Source organism: Onychomys torridus, chromosome 6 (genome assembly GCF_903995425.1).
Source record: "Onychomys torridus chromosome 6, mOncTor1.1, whole genome shotgun sequence".
Classification (NCBI taxonomy): domain Eukaryota; kingdom Metazoa; phylum Chordata; class Mammalia; order Rodentia; family Cricetidae; genus Onychomys; species Onychomys torridus.
In genome coordinates, this window is record NC_050448.1 from 76,098,535 (window position 1) to 76,126,237 (window position 27,703).

A 27,703-nucleotide genomic window follows, 5' to 3' on the forward strand; every position below is an offset into this window, starting at 1 on the left:
AGTGGAGCACTTGGCTAGCATGTGTGAGGTCCTAGGTTTGATCCCTAGCAGTGTTCAGCCCCTCTCCCTGTGAAGGATAGGGAAGATTAACTATAAGCTAGCAGAATGGGAGTTTGCCATGTATTTTAGCTAGAGTTTCTGTTGCTGTGAAGAGATACCAGGACCATGGCAACCCTTATAAAGGAAAAACATTTAATTGGGGTGTCCAGGGAGGCAAAATATCTCAAAGTCACACCATTATATGGAAGTAGAGCTAGGATCCAGTCCGTCCCCAGAGTCAGTATTCTCAGTCACTGCACCACACTGTCTTGAGGGAGGGATGGAGGATGTTGGTTCTGAGTGTTGTGTGGCTGAGAAGGGTGTGAGTGGTCAGAGGTGCTGAGAACCAAAGAGACGAGTGTGACACTAATAGCCACAGATGGCCTCTAAGTGATGGTGGTCAAGGCCACATCTCCCCTAAATTGTTCAGGGGCTGAGATGGCTCAGTTCTCTCTCACAAGAATGATAAGGGTCTTGTCCCTTCAATCGCCCCACCCATTTCTTTTCCATTTTGAGACAGGATCTCATGTAGCCCAGGTTGGCCTCAAACATTCAAGGATGGCCTTGAACTCCTGATCCCTCTACCTCTGTCACTTGAGTGCTTCTATTATAGATGTGCACCACCACCTCCATCTTCTATGACAGATGTGCACCACCACCTCCATCTTCTATTACAGATGGATACCACCACCTCCATCTTCTATTATAGATGTGCACCACCACCTCCATCTTCTATGACAGATGTGCATCACCACCTCCATCTTCCATGACAGATGTGTACCACCACCTCCATCTTCTATGACAGATGTGCACCACCACCTCCACCTCCATCTTCTATTACAGATGTGCACCACCACCTCCATCTTCTAAACTGGTCTCAATCACTAATTCTCAATTAAGAGTAATTTTGTTCTTTAGCATACCTCTGGTAATGTCTAAGATAATTTTCATGGTTACAATGTGGATAAGAAGGTTATGTGTTGGTCAGTCTTAACTTGACTGTCTTGAGATGTAGGAGTTTGGTAAGACACACATCTGGGTGTCTGTGAGGATGTTACCTGTGGGTAAGGAGAACTGCTCGGAATGTGAGCAGCACCACCCCCTAGTCTGGGGACCCAAGGGGAGTCAAGGGGAGTCAAGGGGAAGAGGCCCCAGAGCATTGGCATGCTGCTCTCTCTGTGACTTGATGGCCATGAGTGAAGAAGCAGCTTGGATCTCTGTGCCTTTCCATCCCAAAGTACTGCCTTGCCACAAGCCAGAGGCAGGGAGCCAGCTTCACTAGGACTGGAACCTCTGAAACTGGGGCCAAAGCAATTCTTTCCTTCTTCCTCTTAAGTTATTTCTCTTTAGGTATTGGTAAGAGCCCCCCCCCCCCACCCACACACACACATGGCTGATGACATCTAGTAGGTAGAGACCAGGAGTGCTGTTAAACATGGCATGGGATTTAACAGGAAAATCCTCAACAAAGAATTTCCCCAGCCCAAAATGTTACCAAGATCAAGACTGAGGAGCCCTCTTTAAACACGTCTTTCTTGTTTGTTTGGTTGGTTGGTTAGTTAGTTTTAGAGGGTTTTGTTGTTGTTGTTGTATTAAGTTTGGAGGATACATCTATTGAAAACTTTAACTGTAGTATGACAAAAACTATTTATTGCTTATTAAGCTTTATTTAATGAGTATGTTATGATCAATGCAACTAATTCTTAAATGAAAGATACTGGGTTTAAGAAATGGCAATTATGTGAAATATAGTATACACAATTAACACACAATAATGACATGAGACAAATGATTACACATTTTCATTTCATATACATTTACTTTAAGACAATTTCTTTTTTTTTTTTAAAAAAAGAACAGGCTTTATTCCCAAATGATAAGGTTAGTTCATTTTATTTATTTATTTTTAAGATTTATTTATTTATTATGTATACAGAAGAGTGTGCAGGATCTCATTACAGATGGTTGTGAGCCACCATGTGGTTGCTGGGAATTGAACTCAGGACCTCTGGAAGAGCAGTCGGTGCTCTTAACCTCTGAGCTGGAGAGATGGCTCAGAGGTTAAGAGCATTATTTATCACCCTCTCCATTCATAATATAGCCACATATAGCGTATGCAAGATTGCAAAATGCCAAGTCCAATTGACAAGGGAATGGGAATAGGAAAATTTCCCAAGATCCCACCCCTCCATAACGAGCTATGGGCTACCACTGACAGCTAAGAGAGGGAGAATCAGTCTTCTCCAGTGATGAGCTCGATCGTAAGTGGTCAGCCCAACGACATGTGAATACAGGCAATAGTAAGTGGATTCAGCACGTTTTCTATGTACACATACACCTGGATTTCATGTGCATAAATATGCAAAATGATAATTATAAAAGGAGAGATCAAAGAATTTGATAAGGAGTATGCCAGGGGAGGCAACGTGGCTGAAACACATTATTTATGTAGACCAGTCTGGAGTCAAGCTCATAAAGATTGGTCTTTGTCTGTTTTCCAAGTGCTGGTATTAGAGGCAGGTGCTACCACGCCCAGGAAAAAAAAGTCTAAATTTTTTTAAAGACATTATTTATTTATTTGTTTGTTTATTTGTGTGTGTGTGTGTGTGTGTGTGTGTGTGTGTGTGTGTGTGCACATGATGTGCAAACTAAGTGCCTTGCAGGTCAGAAGAAGACATCAGATCTCCTGGAACTGAATGTGAACTATCATATGAATGCTGGGAACTGAACCTCAATTCTTTGTGTGAGCAACTACTACTCTCAATGGCTGAGTCAATTCTACAGCTCCCCTCAAACCATTCTTTACCCGAAAGATGCTTCTGAAATTTCATCCTCTCTGCTTCCTCGAGTGCCTTAGCTCCCACAGGCTCTGAATACTGGGACTTGGCACACACCGGCTATTGTCAAGTGGTGCCTGAGTGCTGGGCTGGGGAGTCTCATGTAATGGCATTTATTTGCTAGCTCGTTAGAGCCAAGAGCCATTGCACCATACTGCCTTTCCACTTTCGGATGCTAAGTTCACCGTGCACTGGCTGGCATTTTACAGCTGCTCTCGGGGAAGGCCCATTTTGCCTAGTCCATGGTATTTGACAATTTCCATGGCGCAACTATTCCAACCTTTGCCAATTTCGTGTTTCCAAGGTGAAGCTTGCTGGCCTGCAAAATCCATAAAACTAAATAAAACAAATGAGCTGCTGCTGGTGCAAGCTGGCTCCTCCACACCGCTGCTTAATCAGTCCCCAGTGTCTAATTGTCTATATTCTCTCTTTAGCCACACAAAGGCTTTATCTGTTGAGTCAATGGCTTGGTGAAATCATTGTCGACTCTTCACTCACACAATGGCTCACACTGAGCATTCCTACTCAGGTGACTTTGACACACGCTCCCACCACACTCCTGTACAGTGGCTGCTCGGGATTCAGCCCCCTTCTGTTGGTGGTTTCCTCTCTTCCAGAGCACTGGTTCTCAGACTTCCACCAGCATTGGAATCACCCAGAGACCTTAAAAGAGAGTTTCCCTCTCTCCCTCCCTCCCTCCCTCCTTCCCTCCCTCCCTCCTTCCCTCCCTCCCTCCCTCCCTCCCTTCCTCACTTCCAAGACAAGATCTCAGTATGTAGCACAAGCTGCATCTTGAACTCCCTACATAGCCCACAATAGCTTTGAAATCGCAACCCTCTTGCCCCAGCTGCCTAAGTTCTGGAATTGTAGGTGTTCACCATCACTCATGGCTTAGAATGCACCTTTTCTAGCAGGTCCCCAGTTGTTGCTGATGTTGTTAGATTAGATATGGTTTTAAGAGTCTTTACTCTAAGGCAAAGGCTCTTAACCTTGACTGCACACTGTCTGGAGTCACCTGGGAGTTTTAATAGGTTCTGATGCCTGAAGTTCCCATTGCCAAATTTCTCTGTGTGATTTCAGTGTGCAGCCAAAGAGGAAGCCATGCTAAGGAGTACCACTGTTTCCTCTACCCCTCAGCTGGTAGCATTTTGTGACGGTTTGGATATAAGCAACCCTCTAAAAGGCACATGTATTGAAGATGAGCTCTATATCTGGATCTAGTCATTGAGAGGCCCCGCTCTCGGTGATGAGAACTTTGCCTTCTTCAGTGGCCTAATCTATGGATGGATTCAGAGTGTGGTGTTGTTATAGAGAGGCAATGGAAACTTCCAGAGGTGGGGCTTAGTTGAAGAAATAGACCACAGAGGGTGTGTTGTTTGGAGCTGTATGTTGTCTTAGGCCCCTTCCTCAATCTGTTTCCTGTCAGCTGAGGTTAGTTGGTTCGGTCTATCAGGTGCTCTACTCCAAGTGACCTGAACACACCTTTGCTTCTGGCTCACAGCAACGGAGTCAGCTGCAAATGGAGACCCCTGAGACCACGAGCCAAGATAAATCTTCCCTCCTCCATGGCATGTATCCTGTCACAGCCAAGACAAAGGGAGAGCATAGATCTGTGTGAACGAGTGTCTTAGCTAGGGTTCTATTGCTGTGAAGAGACACCATGACCACGGCAACTCTTATAAAGGAAAACATTTAATTGGGGCTGGCTTATAGTTCAGAAGTTGAGTCTATTATCATGGCAAGAAGCATAGTGGTATGCAGGCAGACATGGTGCTGGAGGAGGAGCTGAGAGGTCTACATTTTGATCTGCAGGCAGCAGGAAAAGAACTGTGAGCCACTGAACCTGAGCTTGAGCATCTGAGACTTCAAAGCCCATCCCCACAGAGACATGCTTCCTCCATCAAGGCCACGCCTACTCCAACAAGGCCAGATAGTCTAACAGTGCCACTCCTCTGGGCCATGCATTCAAGCACCTGAGTCTATGGAGGCCATACCTACTCAAAGCACCACACTAGCAGTGAAGAGACATTATGACCATGACAACTCTTATAAGGGAAGGCATTTAACTGGGGCTTGCTTACAAGTTCAGAGATTTAGTCCATTGTCATTACGGTGAGGAGGATGGTGGCACATAGACAGACATGTTGCTGGAGAGGTAGCTGAGAGGTCTTGTAGTGGGTAGCCATCCCAGCATTGGCCTGGAAGTTCCAACCCCCATTGAAGCTTTGGTAATGGTCACGCCCACAAGGCGGGGCTGAGAGAGGAAGCGGAAGACCCAGGATCGAGAGGAGAGGTTTCTCTTGGTTCTGGGACCCTGGATGCGAGAGGTGGACTGAGCAGAGTTCTCCAGAGAACACGGCCGGACTGCACCATACCTTTGCCAGACCCTACAACCTATCCCTTCATTTGTAAGTTACCCCACAAAATAAACCTCCCTTTTAACTACGTGGAGTGGCCTTAATAGTTTCACCAATAAGTTCTACATCTGGACTGTCAGGCAGCAGAATGAGATGGTGACTGGGTCTGGCTTGAGCACTTGAAACCTCAAAGCCCACCCCCAGTGACACACTTCCTCCAGCAAGGCCGCATCTCCACCAACAAGGCCACACCGCCTAATTGTGCCACCCCTTAGGAACCTGTGGGCCCATTTTCATTCAACCCCCCACAGAGGGCTTGTGGCTGAGCCCTGGGAGTGATGCACATGTGTTAGGCTAGCTCACATCCCATTGCCTGGAAGAGTCCCTCGATGGAACCTCCAGTAGGTTGGGAAATGTGATCCAGCTGGCTGTTACAGAGGAGAAGGGGTGTGGCTTCCTAAGCAACTATCTGGTGGCTATCATCATTGCTGTTTGGCGAACAAGTACACCTAGGCAGACCTCCAGATGGGTGAACCTCCAAGTATGTGTGCCAACGTTAGTGTGGGGGAGAGTTCAGATTTAGGGCGAGCGCATTAACCTAAAACCACCAAGGGCAATATGGGGCTATTTTTATATCCATCCCCCATTTGGAACGTATGTCAAAACTAAGTCCTACAGACAGTGCTCGGTACTTCCTCAAGCAATCAAGTCACTAGACTCTCTAGCCCTCAGTTTCTCCTCACGTCAAGGAGGGAGTAAGTGTCCGCTTGGATCTGTTTCATGGGATTCAACACGACAAACCACCATGCATGCTGTGCTGCAGGAAGGAGCAGCTGCAATGGATATTGGTTCCTCTCCTCTGTTAGTGCCAGTGCTATGGAACAGAAGTGGGTGGTGCGTGCGTGCGTGCGTGCATGTGTGTGCGTGTGTGCGTGTGTGTGTGTGTGTGTGTGTGTTTCCACACATAGGGTAAAGACCTGGCGTTGAGGCTCTCACTGTTTTGCTGAGGGAGACACGCAGAGACGCTGCTTCCTTCCTGTAGTAAAGGGAAATACTGCTTCAGGGCAGCCGTTGGCATTCATACCCTTCCTGTCTGCCCTGTCACTCTGGGAGAGGTTTGAAACCTTGCCGTGGGTTTTAAATGGAGCTATTATTCATACTATAAAAGGATTCTTTACATAGTGAGCGGCCTCTTTAGACATTTCTGCTTTCCTACACACAGATCAACTACACTGAGTCAGAGCCCTCAATGCAGAAAGGGAAGGGAAAGAGGGGGCAGAGGGAGCAGGCAGGAGGGGAGACCTCTGCTCTTCAAAAAAGCTGATCTGACAGCGTTTACAAAAAATATTCCACCATCACAAACCTAAGCACCACCAACAACAAAACTCTAAACTCTGACTGCCAGGGAACAGTTAACAACACAGAGGCCCAGAAGCCATCCTCTGTAACCTGTAGGCGGTAGCAGATCTGCCATGGTCACTGGGAAGCCCTGTCCCAGGCAGACTGCCCCTGAGCCCAAGGGAGAGGCAGACTGAGCTGTTCCGGAATTATAGACTCCATGCTTCCCAGTTACACAAGTAGCAGCCTGATCACTCAGGTACTGGGGCGAATTCATTTGAGTAACTGTTCAACAGCCTGTGCTCAGTTCCCAAGAGACTTTCCATGCTCTGGTTTTAATGCCAGCTCTAACTCCCTGTTCTTTGTTTTTCAGAAAAACACTGCCCTTCTCTGGTCCTTATCCCCAGCACTGGCTTCTCTACCACAGTCAAACCTTCTGGTATGCATAGGGACAAAGTGTTAACATCCCTCATGCCACGCCCAACTGTCCGGGTAAGGGAGAGGGAGGCAGACTTTTCACCTTCTGTCACTTGTCAGCTGTGTCGCACTGGGTAAGTCACCTCCCATCTCTGAACTTTGGGTTGTTTTAGTGTGTGTGTGTGTGTGTGTGTGTGTGTGTGTGTGTGTGTGTGTGTTTCACTAGCAAATGGTTCTTACTTAGAACATTGCCTGACCTATGATGAATGCTATTCATCCTGAGTTCCACTAAGTAGGAACACCAAACTTTGCTCCAGTTTTATCTTTAGAGAAATGGGGTTGAGGAAACTTTTCTCTAACTTTTACGCAGGCCCAGGCACTTGCCAAGCCCTTTCTGAAGTTTATTTGATATTTGCAATAGCCTTGCAAGGTATAACAGCCATCACACTTTATAGGTAGAGAAGCTTGAAGAGTCAGTGACTTGCCTAGATGGAAAGCTGGGAAGCCTTCTCAGAGACACCCCCAAACCCCCAGATGTACAGGAGAGGAGAAACAGCATTTAAAACTAATTCCCTTCCTAGAGGTATGTGTATGTGCTTGTGCACGTGTGTGTGTGTGTGTGTGTGTGTGTGTGTGTGTGTGTGTGTGTGTGTGTCCAACAGGAGGCCCTGTCCCGGTATGTGTATGTGCTTGTGCACGTGTGTGTGTGTGTGTGTGTGTGTGTGTGTGTGTGTGTCCAACAGGAGGCCCTGTCCCGGTGGATGTCACAACATTCTGTGCTTCAAGTTTGCACCTCAGGGTAGTCACAGAGTGGTTTTGGGGGAAAAGTATGACACACTCCCTTCCCGATTTGCCCTGTCTTCTCTTCTGAGCTATATGACACTACTCTAGACAAAGGTCTCCTTGCCCTTCTCTTCGAGTATTGGCCATTGCATGACATTTTCTTGGTGAGGTGGAGCTAAGCACAGAGCTCACAGTGCCAGTGACTACACTAGTTAGAATTGGGGATGGGGCACAAGTCAGCTGTCTCGTGGGCCAGCCCCTACTCAGACTCACTGGGCTTCTTATAGAAGATACCCAGATCAAGCACAGTGCTTTGGAACCTGGGTTAGTCCACAGTATAAGATACCCTCACCCTGATGCCTCCATCCTCTTGGTAGATTTTGTCTTCTTAATGACTTTGACATGGTCCTCCACTCTAACTCCATATCCAGTTTTAGGGACTGCTCATTCTCAAAACTGAGAGGAGAGCCCCTCCATCACAGGCTGGTGGTAACCTGGGCACAGATCAGGTAGGATAAGCCCTTCCCTTTGAGAGAGTGACTCCAGTGAGCATCCAACTTAAGATTATGGCTGTTTAGGCATTGTGTGCATGTGTTCTGTTATATTATATAATTATACAGTATAACTATGTGATACACACACACATATATACATATACACACACACTCTTACACACACACACACACACACACACATATATATATATATATATATATATATATATATATATATATATATATATATATATAAATGGAGTCAATCAACAAACAGCCATACTTGGATCTGGGCTATTGGAAGACACCAGCCTGTGTCCTCAGCCATTTTGTTGGAGCCCACACCCTGGTGATTGCCTCAGTATGGGGCAGAGGCCTGTATAGCATCCAAGTGATGGATGGCATCACTGCCCAGACAGAGTATGTTCATTTTTGCAGGTGCTCAAACAGGTTTGCCTTTTAGGATTAAGATTCAAGTGAACTGTCTAATTCCTGAATACATGAAGATGTCCAGGATGCAAGTGGGTTTAGGGAGGGCAGATCAGATAAAGCTAGAGATCATCCCAGCAGGATAGAGCCATGAGAGAGAAGGGCATGAGGCCATTCCTAAGAGGACCAAGGATCAAGGAGCAGGTGAGAAATGGAGCTGGAGTGAGCAAAGTAAGGCTGGCGGCACAGACACTGTTGAGGCCGAGGAGGATTAGGAAGCGTCCAGTGATGGACCATCAGGCCAATGGTGACTTCAGCCACATGGTTTCGGAGGACTGGTGTTATGTGGGGGGAATGGAGGAAGCAGAGTTCCTGGAAAATGAGCAAAGAGAGGTAAGTCATCGTGTGGCTCAGGAAGTGTTCCATGACCAGAGAAGAGTGGGAGCTCGGGATATATAAGGCCAACAAGACTCACATGCAAACACTGAGAGAGCTGGTAAAGCAAGCGGAATGTGACCCAAAGCCTTGTGGAACATTGGAAAGAGTGGTCAGGGCAGTTCGGACCCACATCTGTAGGGAACGGACAGCTGGTCACTGAGGTCATCCTTAGGAGCTGTTTCTGTGATGTGCTGGGGAGATTCCTGATTGGCTGTCACAGTCAAGTGTAAAGAGGAAGAGCTGGTAGCCTAGAGCTTGGTTTCACAAAGCTGGGAAGCCCCAATCTCTAGGACAGTTGGCTTTGACATCCACTTGCCCTGACCACAGGCTACTTAGTGTCTTTCTTTATTTTTACCTCAGCGTATCCAGTGACTAGTGGTTGTGAAATAGAAAAGGGCAGAGATGTCCTGGTGGACAAGGGTAGAGAGGCTCAGAAGCCCTTCTCCCTCTAAGGTGCTTCCCAGATTGGAACAGTGAGAGGCTCTGACTGGCTGCAAGTTGTCCTTCCAGGGAAGTGCCAAGGTTCCAGGCTGACTTCAAACCTTCAATCTGGAAATACCCATGACCTTCGTCATCATAGTGTGCTCTCTCTGGCCCACACCCAGGAGTAACAGAAAACAGAGAGTGCCAGGGCTGGGACAAACAGGCCTGTGGCAGTCTAAGCACATAGGGAGGACTCCCTCCTGGCAGTCACCCTAGAGGCTCTCAGCAGCCTTTGCCTGGAGCCCTCTAATCCCAGCGTCTTCAGCTTGCTTCAACCCAGTTTCATGTCGGTCTGAGACGACTCTTGCTGAAGATGACTTGCTTGCAAGCATCCATCAGCAAAGAGTTCAAGGCAGGAGATGGACTAAGACGCCGCCTTCTCAGTCTTGAAGTTCTGGTGGTAGCAATGAGGGTGGGGGGCGTGTGGCATTTGCTTCCCCACACATTCAGAGCAGCACATGAACCTGACCGATGGATTAAGGCTTCTCAGAAAAACACACGTCATCTGGCAGATGAAGGCCACCATTTGGAACCCGAGTGAGTGCAGCTTGCCATACTTCCTCAGGAGTGGCAGTAACAGGCAGAGGCACAAGCAGTTAACAGCCCTGCTAGAGACCTAAGGCCCTTGAAAGCAGTAAGTACTACTCCATAGGACCCTGAAGCACAAGGAACCTTCTGGCACAGAGCCACATCCTGAATTGCTGTGCGTGGTGCTAATTTAGGGCGGACTCTTAAGACTGAGACCCAGAGCACACAGGCCAGACAGCCGTGCAGGCTTTCCCACTGAAACTGGGGCTGGGGTTCTGGGAGCTACACTGGATTTGGAGAGCAAGCAGGAAGGCCTGAGGGACTGAGATCTGCATAGGCCTCAGCTAACTGAGGTCAGGAAATGACTCAGGTGAAGTGTCCCCTGCCAAGAAGCCAAGAACTAAGGAAGAGTAACTAGACAGTGCCTAGGAAAATGGGTGAGGGACAGTTTCCTCTTGGCCGCTGGCTCTCCAATGTGGGTGTCCATCACCTGGGGAGCTTATTAACCTCGCCACTAACTGCCTCAGCAAACCTTTCCTAACAAGCCCCAGGAGAGGCCTCTGAGCTGATGGCCGAGATCCGCACGTGGAAACACACAGCTCATCATGCACAAGCCGGTCGGTCCCCAAGAAGTGACTAGGACACAGGGCGGATTCCATTATAATAGCCATCTTTATTTGTAAAAATCCAGATATAAAACGTAATCTTTCAGTCTTTCCAGGTTTTCCTTTTTTACAAAAACAAAAAGGCACATATAAACCTTCCCCACTGTCGTTCCTGTACAGGGTGTTTTCAGGCAGCCCCTCCCCCCGCCCCCCATTACAGCTACATGCTTCATTCCAGGACGTCTGGCTCCCCACATGCTTTGGCGCTTTCCTACCAGGGTAGAGTTCCGAGCTCCAAGACTTGAAGTACACAAAGAGGGGGTGGGGGTGGGTGCAGTGTGGCACGATGCTCCACATGCTCCACGGCGTGCAGGGCAGTGGGTTAGTAGTAGGTTTCCTTCTCCACCCAGCCTGAGAGACAGGGAGACATACAGTGAGTCCGCTTTCAGGAAAAACCAGGACAGTGTCTCCCTAAGGATAACTCGTGTGTGTGTGTGTGTGTGTGTGTGTGTACACCTGAGGCCTCAGCTGTTTAGCTCTCTCCAGGAATACTGTGTTACTATTAGGTTTATGTCAAGATTTTTTTTTTTTTTTAATGTTACATTATGTTTGGTTTGTACGTTTTAAAGAGAAACCATGATCGGTATTGACCCCAATTCAGTTCTCTATGTGCTAGACACAGCTGCCACCGACTCAGAAGGAAGGCCAGATGCTCACTTACCGCCAGGGCGTCGCCTGATGATGAGCTTTCGCACTTCGTCATACACGAAGATGAGGAGGGAGTAGGGGAAGGCACAGAACCACCACGTAGGTCTGGAAACAGAATCAGTTACCAGGTTAGACACACACGAGCCAGTTCAAGGGAAGACAGGGAAAGCACACATCTCCAAATGATGAGGAAACCATCAGCCGACTTGTCACCCTTAGCTAGGCCTGGAGCTGCAGAGGCCAGCCTGCATTTCATGAAGGAAGCCCATTTGCCTTGAGCTTGGCTTCCCTATGAATCGAGTTGAGCTGATTATAGTTTCCGCTGACTATCTGGGAGTGACTGAACATTTCCTTTCTTCCTTTCCTAAAGTGCTTAAGCTCCCAACTGCCAGGGTGGGTCAAAGCCAGTTTATTCAGACCCTACACTTGGCCTCTGGCCATGGAATCCAGGAGGACCAGCTGTGTGTTTTGAGTTCCCGGATCTGGGGAATAAGAGAAGCAGAGCTCTGACAGATGAGAAAGGTCTTCAGGGGGCTGGAGAAGCTGCCACACGGTCCCCAGCAGAGAGACAGGCTCCGGGCAGCCTCCTGCAGGCACCAGGCTTCCTTGACTACGGGCTCCTGGGTAAACAAAGAGGAAGGATGCCCTGCCAGGTTTGCAGTCCGCCCTTCCACAGTGGAAAGGTGACCTCACTGCCTCAGCAGGAGCAGGAGCACTGAGGCTGTGAGGAGGGAAGCAACTCACAAAAGATCCAAAGTGCCTGCAAGGAGGCAAAGTCCCGAGGCCCTGCTCCTCCTCACTGGGACTTCTCAGCTGGCTGTTTGGAAACCCGCGACCCCTCCTCCCCTCTTCCCATTCAGGGCTCAGGCAAGAGAATCCAACTTGGACATTTTTTGCATCTGATGCTCTGCAGGGTACTATGGAACACTATGACCAAAGCCATGAAGAGTATTACCTAGAGATCAGAAATAGCAAGCCAACAAAGAGATATGAGAGTCCAGGACCAGGAGGGCAAGACCACATGGAGATTAGCTCCAAGGACTTCAGCCCCAAAGGACTATTGGGTTTGGTGGGTTGAGAGAGAGCATCCTTACCAAAGATATAGGCAGAGAGGGTAATAAAAGTGAACTAGCCTACCATGGGCTTGGGCAGGCTATGAGACACACCCTGGACGCCAGCCCCACCTTGCACCATAGACTATCTGTACACACTTGATGTGGCCAAAGGGTACTGATTCAAAGATGAGACGGTGGAGGGAAGTGTTGGCAAGAGGCCAGGAGGATCCACGGTCCGGAGGAGTAGGAGGAATTCAAGAGACTGATGCTCTCAAAGGATCTTGTGTTGGAAGAGCGCCATGCTCTGCAGCTCAACATGTTTAATCAAGTTGTAGCTGCTCAACCTCAACCAGTTACCCGACAGCAGCGGACACACGTGGAAGTTTCCACTGGCTGCCAGATTTCATGGTGAACCGTGTGTATAAGAACAGAGACCTAAGGAAAGCACGAAGTCATTCTCTACACAAAGGCCGGTCTGCTTCTGAATACAGAACAACGGGGATCTACTTTCTAAACTGCTCAGCTCCACCCACAACTGACTGTGAGGTCAAAGGAACCCTTTGGAGCCTCCAGGAAGGCAAAGAGAGGTGACGCGTGACCAGGGCGAGCAAACAGACTCGGGCCTGAGCCTCCAAAGTCCAGAACAGCTCTAGTGGCTGGGCTGTGACTGCAGAGGACCCGAGGGCTCAACAGTTTGCTATTGAGCAATTTTAAGGAACTAGAGCCTGTGCAGTCTCGCCTTGGGCCAAATCCTGGGCCATGGCAGGTCTTGATTTGCCGGTCTGGTTTACCGTCAGGTCTGGCTCTCCTACCTTCCAGTGTAGAGGAACTCTTACACACACCACCCAGAAGCCCAACAAGAACAGGCACTCACACACGACATGAGGGGAAGGGCCACACAAAGTATGTCCGCACTTTCTGGAATGCAAGAGGCCCAACTTACTTGAGGGGATACATCCTAAGGGCGGCGCCCATCCCAGGGCAGTAGGACAGGAAGGCAGCGAGGGCTGTCTCTTCAAAGAGGCCAAATATTAAGATCTTGTTCCTAAAATTCAAGGGAGACCAAAGTTTGCAAGTTGCAGATGCAGACTTCTCTTCTAATGCCGTGTGAGTGTGACGGCAGATGAGCAGCTAACGTATGAGCTGTAAGATCTGCGGGCAGGATGGGGAAGGCTGAGCATTCTACTCTGTGGGTGTGTCCAGCCTTTTGACGGGGCAACATCTCATCCTCTACAAAGGACAGGCTTGACATGGTGGTGGGGACGGCTAGGAAAAAAACAAACAAAACTAAAACTAAAACAACTCTAAGTAAGCTTGAAACTTCGGGTTGGGCTCTATTCACAGGTATCTAGAGTTGGATGCAGGCTGGACATTCCTGGTGGAGAGTCCAGGAACGCGGGCATGGGTGTCAGATGCTCAGCTTATTGTGAAGGGTCATTTAAAAAGTTACCAGGTCCTTTCTGTGCCCTTCACAACTTACTTCATCCCCTGCTGGAAGACAGAATTCCTTCTGGTCTTGCAGATGACCAAGTCGGCCCATTGCACCACCACAATACTGACGAAGAAGGCTGTGTGGCAGGTGAACTCCACGATCTTCCGCTGCTCGTAGGTCTGAAAGGTGACAGCAGACTCCTCAGCCCTGGCTCCTCCCCCACACAGCTGGGGAGCACTGGTCCCCCCCTCCCCCCTGTGAGCACTGTCACTTACCCACTGCTGCCCATAACTGTCCTCCACGTCGTTGACCCAGCGGTCATCCCAGGTCTCTCGGATGCCCAGCAGGTGAAAGGGGAGGAAACCGTTCTCAGCCAGAATCACAAAGTAAGTGAAGAAGCCCCCCAGGGCCTGGATCATACCTGTGGTGGAAAAAGCACCCGAGTGTTAGCCCTCACCCGAGGCCCCCCTCTCCACACGCTTCATCCCATCACCCCAGCAGCCCCAGAGCATGGAGGGTGGAAGTGGGGGTAGGTTTCCTGGATTACTGATGTGCCAGCCACTGTCTCTTGTGGGCTGAGGGCTGGAAGGGAGCATGTGGGACACACTGGGCTCAACGCCCCTCTGCTCCTGAGAGCTGGAAGACACAGAGGTCTTCCTCTTAAAAAACTGGCTTCTCTCACACCATCAGGTGCTTCCATCAGGGTACAAACCTTACAAGGAATCAGCTTTCCTACTTTTTAATCTAAGAAATCATGATCTCTTTCCTCCTTCAAGACTTCCACACATTGTCACTTTTCCTGAGGTTATCTTATGATGACCCCTTTTCTCCTGTCATTCAATCCAGGAAGGACACCCCAAGTTCTCCAGAACAGAGCATCTTTCTCTCAAAACTAGGTCTTCTTCAAGGATGTGAGGCACCCTCAGTCTACTGTCTCAGTCTCTGTTGCCAGGAGTTATCTCATGGAAGCTGGTCCTAACTTCTGTAAGGTGCTAATCCATGTTACCTCCTCCAAGCACTCACAGCCCTAACTGCTACTGAGAGCAAGTCACTCATGGCGGCTCTCTCTATGTTCTCTTGAAGGACAAGGGTGCTAAAAAGTAGGGCATTTGGATTTCCTATCCCCCAGATCTTCTGATGGAGCAGAAACCAGTGGCAGATGAGGGTGGGGAGAACCATCATTTGGAGAGGACCCACTGAGCAAACTTTTGATGTCAAACTCTATCGCAATGAAACAGAGGAACACAACCCACGCTCCCCACCCAGAGAAAGCGGCCCGAGTTGACAAGTACAGACCCAGGCACCTGATACTCCCCAGGGTTCAGTGACGAAAGCTGCTCCCAGTGCTTTAAGAACTACAGTTTGCACAAAAATTGCCAGTCAGGCAGCGCAGAGTTCCCATGGCAAGAGACTCCAGTCTGGTCCCTATCTCCCTCTATTGTATACTCAGAATTGAACCCAGGGCCCGACTCTGTGACCGAATTGTGTCCTCATCTGTCACTCTCCAGTCTGAACCCTGTCACAGCCTATCCCAGACAGAAAACATCCCTTCAGGCCCTTCCTGGGGCTTGCTCTACACAGGGACAAGGCTCACCGATCTGTCCATAGGCCATGCTGATGAGGCGCTCATTCACAAGTTTGTCGGTTTTGGGATTTCTGGGTTGTCTCTTCATGATGTCACTCTCAGCCTGTTCATAGGCCAGGGAGATGGCGGGAACCTACAGGAAGTGAGGAGGGACAGAAGTGGGTATTATGAACTTTTTATTACAAAATTCTTGCTCCCTCTTTAAAAAAAAAAAAAAAAATTATTTATATGTACAAGTGTATCTTGAATGGGAGGCCTGGCAGGCACTCTTAACCACTGAGCCATCTATCTAGCCCCCTGCCCTCTTTTTTCCTGAAAGTTTTTTCTTTCTTCTGTTATTTTTTTGTTTTTATTTTAAGTATATGGAAGACTATTAGGGAATCCAGTGTTTCCTTAAGTAAACTTATACAAAAGTGGGAACTCTTTCTGGTAAGAGAACACGGACCATTGCCCTGATGACAAGTCACATGGAGCCAATGATGCTGAGGCTGGCTAGTTGTTGAGAATTTCTTTTCACACGCCAGCTCCACAGGTCCCAGGAACAAGAGCTGGTGGCAGCTTATGGGGACCTGTCATCACTACATCTGTGGCCATGACACTCACATACCATGTCAGTGCCCAAGTCAATGCAGAGGATGGTCACAGTCCCCAGGGGCAGCGGAATGTTTGCAATAATAAATATCAGGAAGGGGGTGATTTCCGGAATGTTACTGGTGAGGGTGTAAGCGATGGATTTCTTCAAGTTATCAAAGATGAGACGACCTAGAAAAGCAAGATGTATTCCTTATGTGGCTGAAGAGACAGACAGACAGACAGACTGGACCGGACTGGACGCGCGTGTCGAAGCACGCTAGCTGGTGTGGGGTGCTCCTTCAAAGTGCTCTCACCTTCCTCTACTCCAGTCACAATGGAGGCGAAGTTGTCATCCAGGAGAATCATGTCAGCAGCTTGCTTGGACACATCTGAGCCAACAATCCCCATGGCCACCCCAATATCTGCTTTTTTCAAAGCTGGGGAGTCGTTGACACCATCCCCCGTGACGGCCACGATGGCACCCTGCCCGGAGGAGGAGGAGGAGGAGATGGGTTAATAAAGCCCCATTTCTTCGCAGGGATGAAAAGGGAGAGACAGTCAGCAGATGATAGATAGATGCCCCTTCTCTCCCACGGAGGCTGCACGGAGCCTCGGAACGACCTTGGCCCGGTGCTCACACGGACCCCACCCACCATGACAACAGGGAGAAATGAAAGGACAGTCTCTCCATTGAGCCTGGACTGCTCAGAGGAATGACCCTGGTGAGTGGCGTTGGGCAAGCCCCATTCCTGCAGGTACAACAACGTTAAAATTTAGGGGAGGGCCTCCTGGCAACCTCCATTTGCACTGAAGACACCAGGACCCCTTTCTGCTGTTCCTGGGGATGCGCTGAGGCGCAGCGATGTGCTACAGTATGAATTGGCCACAGGCTTCTATCACTACTGACTGGCTGAGTCACTCTTACTCTGCCTGGAGCTCCCTTCCACACAGACACACAGAGCCTGTTCTCTCCACTTCTGCTCAGCTCCCACTGGACCTTGGGGCCCTGGTCCTTGCAGCTTACTGACCTGCCTCTGACAGCCCTCCACGATGATGAGCTTCTGCTGAGGAGAGGTCCTGGCGAACACAATCTCTGTGTGGTACCGTAAAATATCATCCAACTCCTCAGAGGTCATGTCCTTCAAGTCGCTGCCATGTACGACACAAGCCTTGGCATCCCTAGGAGAGGGAAGTAACAAAGGTCACTGTCCACTTCAGAGCTGGTCTCAGTGTCTACAGACTGCCACACAGGGCGCCCCACTCCAGGCTCACAGCCATCTGAGGCAGGCCTGCTTGCTGCCTTCCTCTCCCCAACTCCATCAGACACATTAGAAATGGCAGAGTTGAGAAAAACCTTTCTTATCATCTGCTTTTTAATATGTGTACATGCATGCATGTGCATGTGTGTGTACATACATACATACACGTGTCTACACAGAATGAAGGCCAAGCCATACATGTGGAAGTCAGAGAACAGCTTTGTGTCTCTCCTTCTATCTTCAGATGTGTTCCAGGCATCGAACTCAGGTCATTAGGCTGTGGCAAGCACCATCACCCTCCGAGCTGTCTCTGGGCTACTCACTGGCTTCGATTGTCCACATTTTCCTTGAATGCCAGCTCCCTCCTTGTGCCTCAGTTATCTGAACAGCTGTTCTTTCTCATTTACTTTCTCCGTGTGGACCTGGAAGCTGACTAGACACTAGGAATCCAGTGGCTATCAGCTTTGGACCAGAAGCCAATCCAGACTATTTATTATCTGACTGCTCCAGTTCCGGGCACCCTCAACACCTCTAAGCCTCTACTTCCAAGTTCTGCATGACATCGTTACAACAAGCACTCCGATCAGCCAAGTACCACGTGGGTTAGTGTGGCTTTCTCCCTTTGAACAACAAGGCCATGTTCCGGTGGTGCAGGTGCATTGCCGACTCCCTTGGTGTAAGCCAAGTAACTAACCAATCAGTCCAGAGCCCAGAAGAGATTCTATTTAAGTGTCCTGCTGTACCTGGGGTTCACCTGATTCACTGGAATGTTGAGGCGGGCAGCAATGTCTTCCACAGTTTCGTTGCCTTCTGAGATGATGCCCACACCCTTGGCAATGGCTTTGGCTGTGATCGGATGGTCTCCTGTGACCATGATGACCTGAAACAGGAAATCGGATAATATGCATCAACAATTCACCAAAACAGAAATGTAAAATCCAGTTTTACTAAAACACCCCAGAGAGAGAGAGAGAGAGAGAAAGAGAGAGAGACAGAGAAAGAGAGAAAGAGAGAGAGAGAGAGAGAGAGAGAGAGAGAGAGAGAAAGAGAGAGAGGAGAAAAGAAAAGCTAATCTTGGTGGGACTGTAAAGACAAAGGCGTGTATAGGTAAAGGTGTGTATACTGTTGGTTAGTACTTGCATATTCTGAAGAACAGTTACAGATTTTAATTGTGTATATATGAGTTTGAGAGGGATAGCATGGTGCAGGAGTCCTTGAAAACCAGAGGCGTCAGATCCCCTGGAGCCTAAGTCACAGGTGGCTGTGAGCTGCGTGACGTGGGCTGCTGGGTCCCACGCAAGAGCAGTAAGAACTCTTAACCACTAAGCCATGTCCCCAGCCTATATTCCTATTTTTTTTTTTTTTTTAACTTCAAAAGAAACAAAGTACTGGGAGAATAATTTCTATCAAGCTTCTCAATGAAGTATTTTCGTAGGTGTGAAAACAGTGGAAATGACAGGGTAAATACAACACACCACGAGGAAAAGACAAGACAGAGAACAAGTCACTGAAAAGTTGTATGAAAATACCAGGGATTCGTCATTTCCTGCATTTCTCAATTTAAATCTCAAATTTTCTTTTCTTTCTTCCTTTTTTTTTTTTTTTTGCCTTATTCTTTTACATCATTTGTGTTTCTTTCACCAAAAGTCAGGTGCTTTTCACCAACTTCACATCGGGATTTTTTTTTTTTTTTTTTTTGGTTTTTTGAGACAGGGCTTCTCTGTGTAGCTTTGGAGGCTGTCCTGGAACTTGCTTTGTAGACCAGGCTGGCCTCGAACTCACAGAGATCTACCTGACTCTCCTCCCGAGTGCTGGGATTACAGGCGTGCACCGCCACCACCACCCGGCTCACATCTGTTCTTTATCTAACACTTTAATAGTATCTGATCCTTCAGAGCTGCACCCAAGGCTTTGGAAATGAGAAACTGACAGACATTCCGAGAGAGGAAGTAGCTGCCTAGATCCGGGAAGCATCCATAGGCAGGGTGCCAGAGCTCTGTGATGGAACCAACAAAACGCCCAGTCCCTACCTTAATTCCAGCGCTGCGGCATTTGCCCACGGCGTCGGGGACAGCAGCTCGAGGAGGGTCAATCATGGAGATGAGACCCACAAAGCAGAGGTTATCCACAGGGAAATTGACTTCATCAGTGTCGAACTGGAAGCCTTCCGGAAACTGTTCGTCGGGCAGAAGGAGGTGGCAGAAACCTGCAAAGGTCGGCAGGGTACCCGTCAGGCTTTCCAGTGCTGCAGACAGCGGGGGACCATAGCAGTCCACCATCCATCATGACTACCTTGGGCAGGATGTTTAATGTGGAAGAGGCTAGTTTATGAAGAATACAGTCAGTGAAAGAAAACAAAAATGGCTGAAGGACAGAGCCCACAAGGAAGAACTATCAAGGGACGGAATAGTCCACATGGGGAACTCTGCACCAACAACACTAGTTTTCAGTACCAGCCCAGCAGGCTGCCCAGTCCCTACGCAATTATGTCTAGCTACCTTATCTGGAAAACTGAGGGCATCGCTTCCTGTCTAGACATGTATGACTGAGCACCAGTGTGGGCATTCATAGGAGCTACTTTGAAGATGAATGCAGAACAGACATCGGGCTGTCACTGGACCCAGAGAACTCGATCAAGTGATTGGTTCTCAATTATCCCACCAGGAAGAATCAAATCATGGATTTGTAGCTATCAACACACAAAATACTGTAAGTGCCACTTGCCAAAATACAGTCAATGGACAGTGGGCAAGATGAACGTCTAAGCCTCAACAGCTGCCAGTCTACAACAGACAGGAAGCACCCTGGCTTTTAGTTTGCTGCTGGTCTTATGAGTGGAATGGTCACTTCCCACGGACCATGCACAGCCATCCCAGGCATTACTTAGGCACACCAAAAATGGACAGATTTTAATTAAGCTTACAGACCGTGGCCATAACAACGAGTTTAGCTAATAGAGCTCTCACCCTATGCCCACCCAGAACTAACCATCACAAGGCCGCAGGCTTAAGCCCAGGCCAGCAGCAAATCATCAAGACTCTGTTTTCCAATATAACCATTATGATGTCTCTACCACTTTCTGCTTTAAACAATATAAGACAAAAACAACAACAACAAAAAGCAAGATGGCCCCAGAAAGAATTAGAAGAGCATCCAGAGGACACGGAGATAAGTAGTTGCTGTGGGTGTCTAGGACTAAGCTGTGCTCTGGAGCCATAGACAGTCACCTGCATACCTAGCACTCGCTCTCCAAGGCCTCCCAATTCCAGGTAGGCATTCTGAAAGGCGTCTTTCAGCTCATCGTCCAGCGGCTGCTCCTTGCCATGGAGGAGGATGGAGCTGCAGCGGTCCAGGATCCTTTCTGGGGCGCCCTTCATCACCAGCAGGTGTTTAGGCTCAGAAGTGTTTGGGTTCTTGTGAATGGACAACTGTGAAGATTATTTAGGAAGAAACATTAGGTGGCTGCACATGGCAGTCCAGGGAGCAAAAGCAGGCTCTCCTAACTAGCTGGTATCTACTATACACAAGCTAAGATCTTCCTGAACCCGTAAAAATCTCATGACACAGGCTGAATGCTACAGAAGAAGAAAAGAACGAGCACTGTGCTGTAGTCTAAGTTCACGTGTGAACACACATCTACGTGTGTGCTCACAGAGGCAGTCTCCCAAACTCTTGGAGAAGGCTGGCTAAGGCTTGTGTACAGATTCTCCCTCCCACTCAGCCCCCAACTCCAAGGTCCCCAATTGCATTCAGAGAGAGGTTTCATTCTCCTACTGATTTTCAAATAATTGAAAGGGAGACCTCGCAGAACCTGAGCGGAGACATCTCTTCCTCTAGCTCATCTCCCCCAGCCTCCCCACTGACCTGCGAGAAGGCCCCAGATCTACACACCTGGTACTTGTTGGTGGAGTTGAAGGGAATCTCCACTATCTTGGAATACTTCTCCCTCATCTCCATCACGGAGCCACAGCAGACCTCAATGCACTTTAAGAGTGCCGACTCAGAGGCATCGCCCGCAACTGCCCGCTGGGAACAGAGACACAGTCTGTCAATGCCCTGCAAAGGCTGATTCACAAGGCATCACCGGGAAACACAAAAATCTCTGGATGTACTCCAACCTTGTCAGTGGTGGAGAAAACAGGTGAGGAGTGACCCCGACCAGGCTGTTCACAGTGCCTCCGGCCAGTCTAAGCTCCTTCCCCACCCATGTCAGCTTCAGGTGAAAGGGTGCCTGAAAGGCACCACCGGCACACCCTCCCAACCTATTGCAGTCTAGTTTTACCTTCCTCAGGCCTGCTAAAAAGCCTCACAGTCAACCCTATTCACAACTGAACATTTCTGGTTCTAAGTCTGAAAAGAAAAACCAAAAAAACAAAACTAAAGCAAACACTTCTACTATCGCTCACTGGCCCAGACTTTTAAAGTCCAACAGCTCAGGGTTCAAAGCCAGGAAGACTGTGTCACGGGCAAAGCAAAGGGCTAGAGCTCTTAACCTAATTCAGTTGTGCAAACAACAAAACCCTGGGCTGACTCTCTCACCAGCTCTGGCAGCATCAGCTGGCATTTTATGTTGTCTTTACTTTGGGGACACACACTTACGTTTTCCGTGATCTACTTCCTTACACTGTCACACAGCTACCTTGACTTCCCCAACAGTTAGTTCTACCCATCAACAACTTCTATACAGGTGAACATCTTAGACCTCTGACAGGAGGAAAGCCTGGACACTCAGGTGAGCAAAGGGATGCTCACAAGGAATCTGTAACCCATGCAGTCCCTGTTGGACTGCACTGTCTATCACTTGGGCCACACAGGCCAGTCCCAGGCATTTCAAAGTTGGTGAACATTCCATGTGGCCCGGACTGCGCTTGATCTTATTTCTGCATCATTGGTAAGCAAGCTAAGAACGAGTGAGATAAGGGAAAGAGCTGAGCTATTTTAAGAACATAAATGGCTTAGGGCATTTACTGGAATCTGGTGTATCTGAACATGCCAACACAATTAGAGTCCAGAGTGGTCTCACAGCCCCTTTGGCTAGGTGCTATCATAGGAACGAGGGGACACCTAGTCTGCTTAGGTTTTCCACCAGGAAAGAATCTCTCTCCTCGTCCCGTCTCACTCAGGACAGATTTTTTACTTTATCAATATGGACTGTGGCCACTGGAAGCACTTCAGGGCTCTAGGCAACACAACGTTTGCGATACAGAGCAAAGACTCCTACAAAAGATCTCAAGCGTTCTGCAATGAAGTTGATTTTCCGCACACAAAGGTAAGGTGCTGTTTAGAAAGAAAGGTGGCAGTTCTTCCCTGGTGACTATGTCCTTACCCACACCCACACCCCAAACAAGCAAGAGCACTTCTGGGGTATACCTTAAGAATAGGCAGGTTTTCCTGGTTTGCCTGAAACACGGCCCTGTTACAGAGACCAGCAATTCTGGACAGAGCGAACCAGGTGGCTGACGTCTTGTCAAAGGAGACACCTGATGGAAACGAGAAAACACGACTTTTAGAAAATTGCTTTACATGTGCATGTTTCTCTGTGTGTGTGCATGCATGAATTTATGTGTCCCATGAGCATGCCGGTCCTCAGAGCGGTGAGAGGCATCGATCCCCAGTAACTTGGGTTACAGGCAGTTGTGACCTGCTTTGACGTAGGTTCTGGGAATCAAACCCAGGTCCTCTGCAAGCACCCTTGACTGAACCATCACTCCAGCCTCAAGACTTGTTAACTTCGAATGCTGTGTCATTTATAGGTTCTATTAAAGCCCCCCCCAATCCAAAACGAGACACCTCACTTCTTAAACACATTAGCTTGTAGTGGTTCTCAATCATATGCGTAGGGCAAATTATTTTTTCTTCTCTCCCTCTCTCTACCCAACAATAAATATCAAATTAAAAAACAAAACACTGTCATGGGCTTGATCAAAAAAGTGAGGCTGGCAAGATGGCTCAGAGGCATGGTGAAGGCTCTTGCTGCTCAGCATGATGATCTGGACTTGGTCCCTGGATCCTACATGACAGGAGAGAACAGACTCCCGCAAAGCTGCCCTCTGACCCCCACATGGTACAACAGCACACCCGTGGCCCCCCCCCCCCCACAATAAATAAAGCAAGGCAAGCAGGTACGGTACTGCAGGCGGAGGTGTGCCCCGGCCTTACCACTCTGATTCTCTGTGGTGTCAGCTTCGTGGATCTGATTGTCAAACCACATGTGGGCCACTGTCATCCGGTTCTGGGTCAGCGTACCAGTTTTGTCTGAGCAGATGGTAGACGTGGACCCCAAGGTCTCCACAGCTTCCAAGTTCTTGACCAGGCAGTTCTTCCTTGCCATGCGCTTGGCAGTGAGCGTCAGGCACACCTACAGGCAGGGCAGGGCAGGCCAGAGGGGACAGCACTCAGCCAGGCTGGAGTGCTACGTAAACTCCGCTACACCCCAATACTGCAGAAATTTATTTAAAAGTCAAAGTCTCCAACCGTCTCCTGAAGTCATAATGGTAAAACTTCATGAAGATGGTGGAGACTCCCTCCCACCCCCCAAAACAATGTAACAAAAAAATAACAGAATTTATCAAGTCGATCCTCCAGACTGATCTCCAAGTTATTATTTTCCTTCACTGTCCTGAGTTGGACTACATGATAACTTGAGAACATAATGTTATGTCTGGGGGTTTCTGATAAACCTAAGCTGATGTTTTCTCTGTTAAATCTTATGTGATGTGGAACCAAAGACCACACAGACAAATACAGAACATAAATATAGACGCTGGAAACAAGAGGCTCATGGCCAAGCCCAACACCCATACAAGCCGATCTGAGTGATGGTGACTGCTGCGGTCCCAGGCATCTTACCGTGACAGTGGCCAGCAAACCTTCTGGCACGTTGGCTACGATGATACCAATGAGGAAGATGACAGCCTCCAGCCAGGTATACTCAAGGATCAGGGAAAGGATGAAGAAAGAGACCCCCAAGAACACAGCCACGCCCGTGATGAGGTGGATGAAATGTTCGATTTCTTCAGCAATGGGTGTCTGGCCGCCTTCCAGCCCAGAAGCAAGTGTGGCGATTCTGCCCATCACAGTTCGATCCCCAGTGTACACAACGATGCCACGTGCAGTTCCTTGAGAGAAGGAGAGGGGAAACTGTCAGCCAGAGGCCAGAGAACGTGCTCGGTTTTGAAAAGAGACAGAATACACATGTGTAGACTTCTGTCCTTTAAAAGGGCCTAGCTCTCTGGGTAACCTGCTGTTTTAAAGCAGAGTCCTTGATGAAGGGATTGTGACCCGCTGCCATCAGTACAGAGCACTGTGCGTGGAGGGTGGGCGGGGGGAGATGGCTTCTTGGGCTTTCCTGGAAGCAGATGAAGCCTCTCTGCTCTGTATGGGAATGTCAGAACAGAGCCAGCAAAAAAGGGAGGAATTGTGCCTATCTTCTCTCTGTTACCACCCACAGTAAATACTAAGGCACGCCAAAAAGTGCCTTACATAGCCTACCTTCCACACAGTTGGTTGAGAAGAAAGCAATGTTCCTCGTCTCCAAGGGGTTCTCGTTGGTGAAATCTGGGGACCGAGTCTGGGGTTCTGACTCACCGGTGAGTGAGGAGTTATCCACCTGTGTGTAAGAGTAAGTGTAGGGAGGTTACCTGGGCTCACCACGGGCTACTGTGACCCTCAGCTCATCCTGCCTACTGAGCAGAGCTAGCCAAGAGAGGACTCCTGGAAAACCTACCTTACAGCCATTTGCAGAGATGATTCTGAGATCAGCAGGAATCCGGTCTCCACCTTTCACCTCCACCAGGTCCCCGACCACGACATCTTCTGCGTTGATGCTCATTTTCTCACCATTTCGAATCACAAGTGCTTGCTTTGGAAGGGGAGACAGTTGACACCATTAGATGGATCCCAACAAGGCAAGGGTCAAGTTCAAAATAAGAAAACCAAGTTACAAGTGAGCTTATCCCAAGTTACCAGAGTCTATAGCAACGATATCATTCATTATACAAAACACTTCAGCTACAACAGTATTCCCACTAGATACTGCTTAGACATCACTCTATACTCAGAATATCTTAACTTCACATTAATTTATGTTGTGAGAGCTGTCAATCTCTCAGAAAGGAAGGACAAAGAAGCAGGTACCTGAGGGACCATGTTTTTGAAGGATTCCATGATCTTGGAACTTTTAGCTTCTTGATAATAGGAGAAACAGCCAGTTATGATTACTACAGCAGAAAGCACCACACCGAGGTACAGCTGGAAGGGAGCAGACAAGACTGTCAGGCCTCACGACTCTCAGCAGAGCAGTGGGGATAGTCAGTATTTCAGACTGACTAAAAGGCAGATCTGGAGAGGTCACAGCTGCAGAAATAGAGAACTCACATCTTCAAGTTCATCTCTCTGAAGCCTGTGTGTGCATGTGTGTGTGTGTGTGTGTGTGTGTGTGTGTGAAATAAAATCACTTACAGACCTCCAGCCACTAACTTGAGGCGTTTGCCTTTTGCAGATATTCTAGGTGAATCTCTTTCTCTTGCTCTCTTAAAACATGATATCTTTCCAAGAACTTCTAAAGAACAAACTTTTCTAGGCAAGTAGAATACACCTAAGCGAAGAGCTGAGCTCTGCCGTCTACGAGTGGCAGCTGAACCTAGGCCAAGACCTTGGCAGAGACGCTGCCACCCAGAGAGCTCTGAAGGACCCAGAGTGGGAGAAGAGGTGAGTGTCAGAGGGAGGACAAGACAGGTCTTGGAGGCAGGCGACAGTGCTCCCGGGACTGCACAACTCACGTCATCATTGGGCGGCTCCTCCTCTGTCGCACTTCGGATGCCGTAAGCCAAGAAACAAAGAATGGCTCCAATCCACAGCAGCATGGAGAAGCCCCCAAAGAGCTGCCGACAGAATTTGACCCATTCAGGAGTAGTGGGAGGGGGTGTGAGGGCGTTGGGGCCATCCCGGGCCAGGATCTCAGCAGCCCTCGCGGGTGTTAAGCCCTGAGGAGCAGAGAGGCACACATCAGACAGACCACACCAGTATGTACCAGCCATCATGTTCTCCTAATAACAATAAGTCCACAGTAGGACTAGGAAAGAAACAGGCTCTCAGCTGCAGAGCCAGGTGAAGCCTGCCTAACCCCCCCATCTGCTTCCCCAAAGTAAGCAAGGGATTCCAACAGACAAAACCCATTCCCTTAGGAACCTTTAATACCCTAAGACCTCATTTAAAACTCCTTTTAAAAGGAACTGTGGAAAATCTGAATCAGGTTGATTTTTTTCCCCTAAGTTTTAGACTGGAAGGTATCTTAGTTTAACTAACTGGTTCAGTTTTGCAAGTTAGGAGCTTTGAGAGTTTTCTGTACATGGATCCTAGAAGGAGGAGGGGAAACCTACAAACAGCAGGAATATTTTCCTGCAGGAATAATCCAAGATCTTACTGAGTTAAGAGCCAAGCTGTAACTACAGAACTTCATCCTCACAATGGTAATAAAAACCCTGGCCTGGCAGCGAAGGGCTCACCCACACGCATATTTCAGCTAACTCCTGGGAAACCTATCAGCTGAACAGTGTTCACTAACAGGCCTCAGAACCTGTCCAAGTGGCAGACACCAGACTCACATTAAGAAGAGAAAACAGTATTGCTTTTGTACTATCAAAATATCAGGTTAAAAAAGACAGAACGTGATTCTGTCTACAGTGTCTGTTTCTATGTACCTGGTATTGGCATTATTTTTAACACTGGCGTCAACTATGAAGTGTAAGGAAAGAAAAAAAGCATCAGTTAAAAGAGAGAAAGCAAGGGATCATTCCACATCCTCATCTACCAAGTCCCTGCTGGGCTATTCACTGTTGGGTTAATAAAACAATGACCTAACATCTGAGCCTAGCTACACCCCAAGCACTGGGCTGGGCCCTTTAACTAGCCTGCCTAATTTCACAACCATCTCTTATAGGCTACTAACCCAATTTACAAGTAAGGGGCACACAGCACCAGAGTTAATTGACTTCGAGTCCCAGATAGCCCGCTGACATAAGAATATAATAAAAACAGGAAGTAATGGGTAAGACATTTAGAGAAGAGATGGCCTGGCCTACACCACTGGCACGAGGATCAGAGTAGAGCGGAGGTCTCTCTGAGCCCAGGGGCAGGTGCTCCAAAGGCCTCGGTGTTCCACTGAAACAGTGATGCCCATTCAAGTCACTCCAGTGACTGTGACTGGAACGGCGAAGACCACCTTTTCTCAGACTATTCTTCAGAGCGGTGGTAGAAAACTTGGTCAAAACCCTTTAGATCACAAAGATACAAAACACATGGCGGGTATTTTTGAAATCTGTACACATGTTGTAAACATACAA

General features: G+C 48.4%; 1 protein-coding gene across 1 annotated transcript in view; it reads right to left on the reverse strand.

Moving 5' to 3' along the window:
- Positions 1-10,796: 10,796 nt before the first annotated feature.
- Positions 10,797-27,703, reverse strand: part of Atp1a1 (ATPase Na+/K+ transporting subunit alpha 1) — a 27,848-nt gene continuing 10,941 nt past the window's right edge. The window contains exons 4-23 of the mRNA XM_036190250.1: positions 26,141-26,344; positions 25,497-25,610; positions 25,087-25,221; positions 24,852-24,969; positions 24,210-24,478; positions 23,520-23,718; positions 22,731-22,840; positions 21,252-21,386; positions 20,596-20,788; positions 19,391-19,566; positions 18,104-18,240; positions 17,130-17,280; positions 16,416-16,584; positions 16,136-16,290; positions 15,538-15,661; positions 14,219-14,364; positions 13,992-14,122; positions 13,455-13,556; positions 11,470-11,561; positions 10,797-11,159 (exon numbers count right to left, since the gene is read on the reverse strand). Of these exons, the coding sequence (XP_036046143.1) occupies positions 11,131-11,159; positions 11,470-11,561; positions 13,455-13,556; positions 13,992-14,122; positions 14,219-14,364; positions 15,538-15,661; positions 16,136-16,290; positions 16,416-16,584; positions 17,130-17,280; positions 18,104-18,240; positions 19,391-19,566; positions 20,596-20,788; positions 21,252-21,386; positions 22,731-22,840; positions 23,520-23,718; positions 24,210-24,478; positions 24,852-24,969; positions 25,087-25,221; positions 25,497-25,610; positions 26,141-26,344 (2,889 nt within the window). The 3' untranslated portion in view covers positions 10,797-11,130. The remainder of the gene's footprint in view (positions 11,160-11,469; positions 11,562-13,454; positions 13,557-13,991; positions 14,123-14,218; positions 14,365-15,537; positions 15,662-16,135; positions 16,291-16,415; positions 16,585-17,129; positions 17,281-18,103; positions 18,241-19,390; positions 19,567-20,595; positions 20,789-21,251; positions 21,387-22,730; positions 22,841-23,519; positions 23,719-24,209; positions 24,479-24,851; positions 24,970-25,086; positions 25,222-25,496; positions 25,611-26,140; positions 26,345-27,703) is intronic.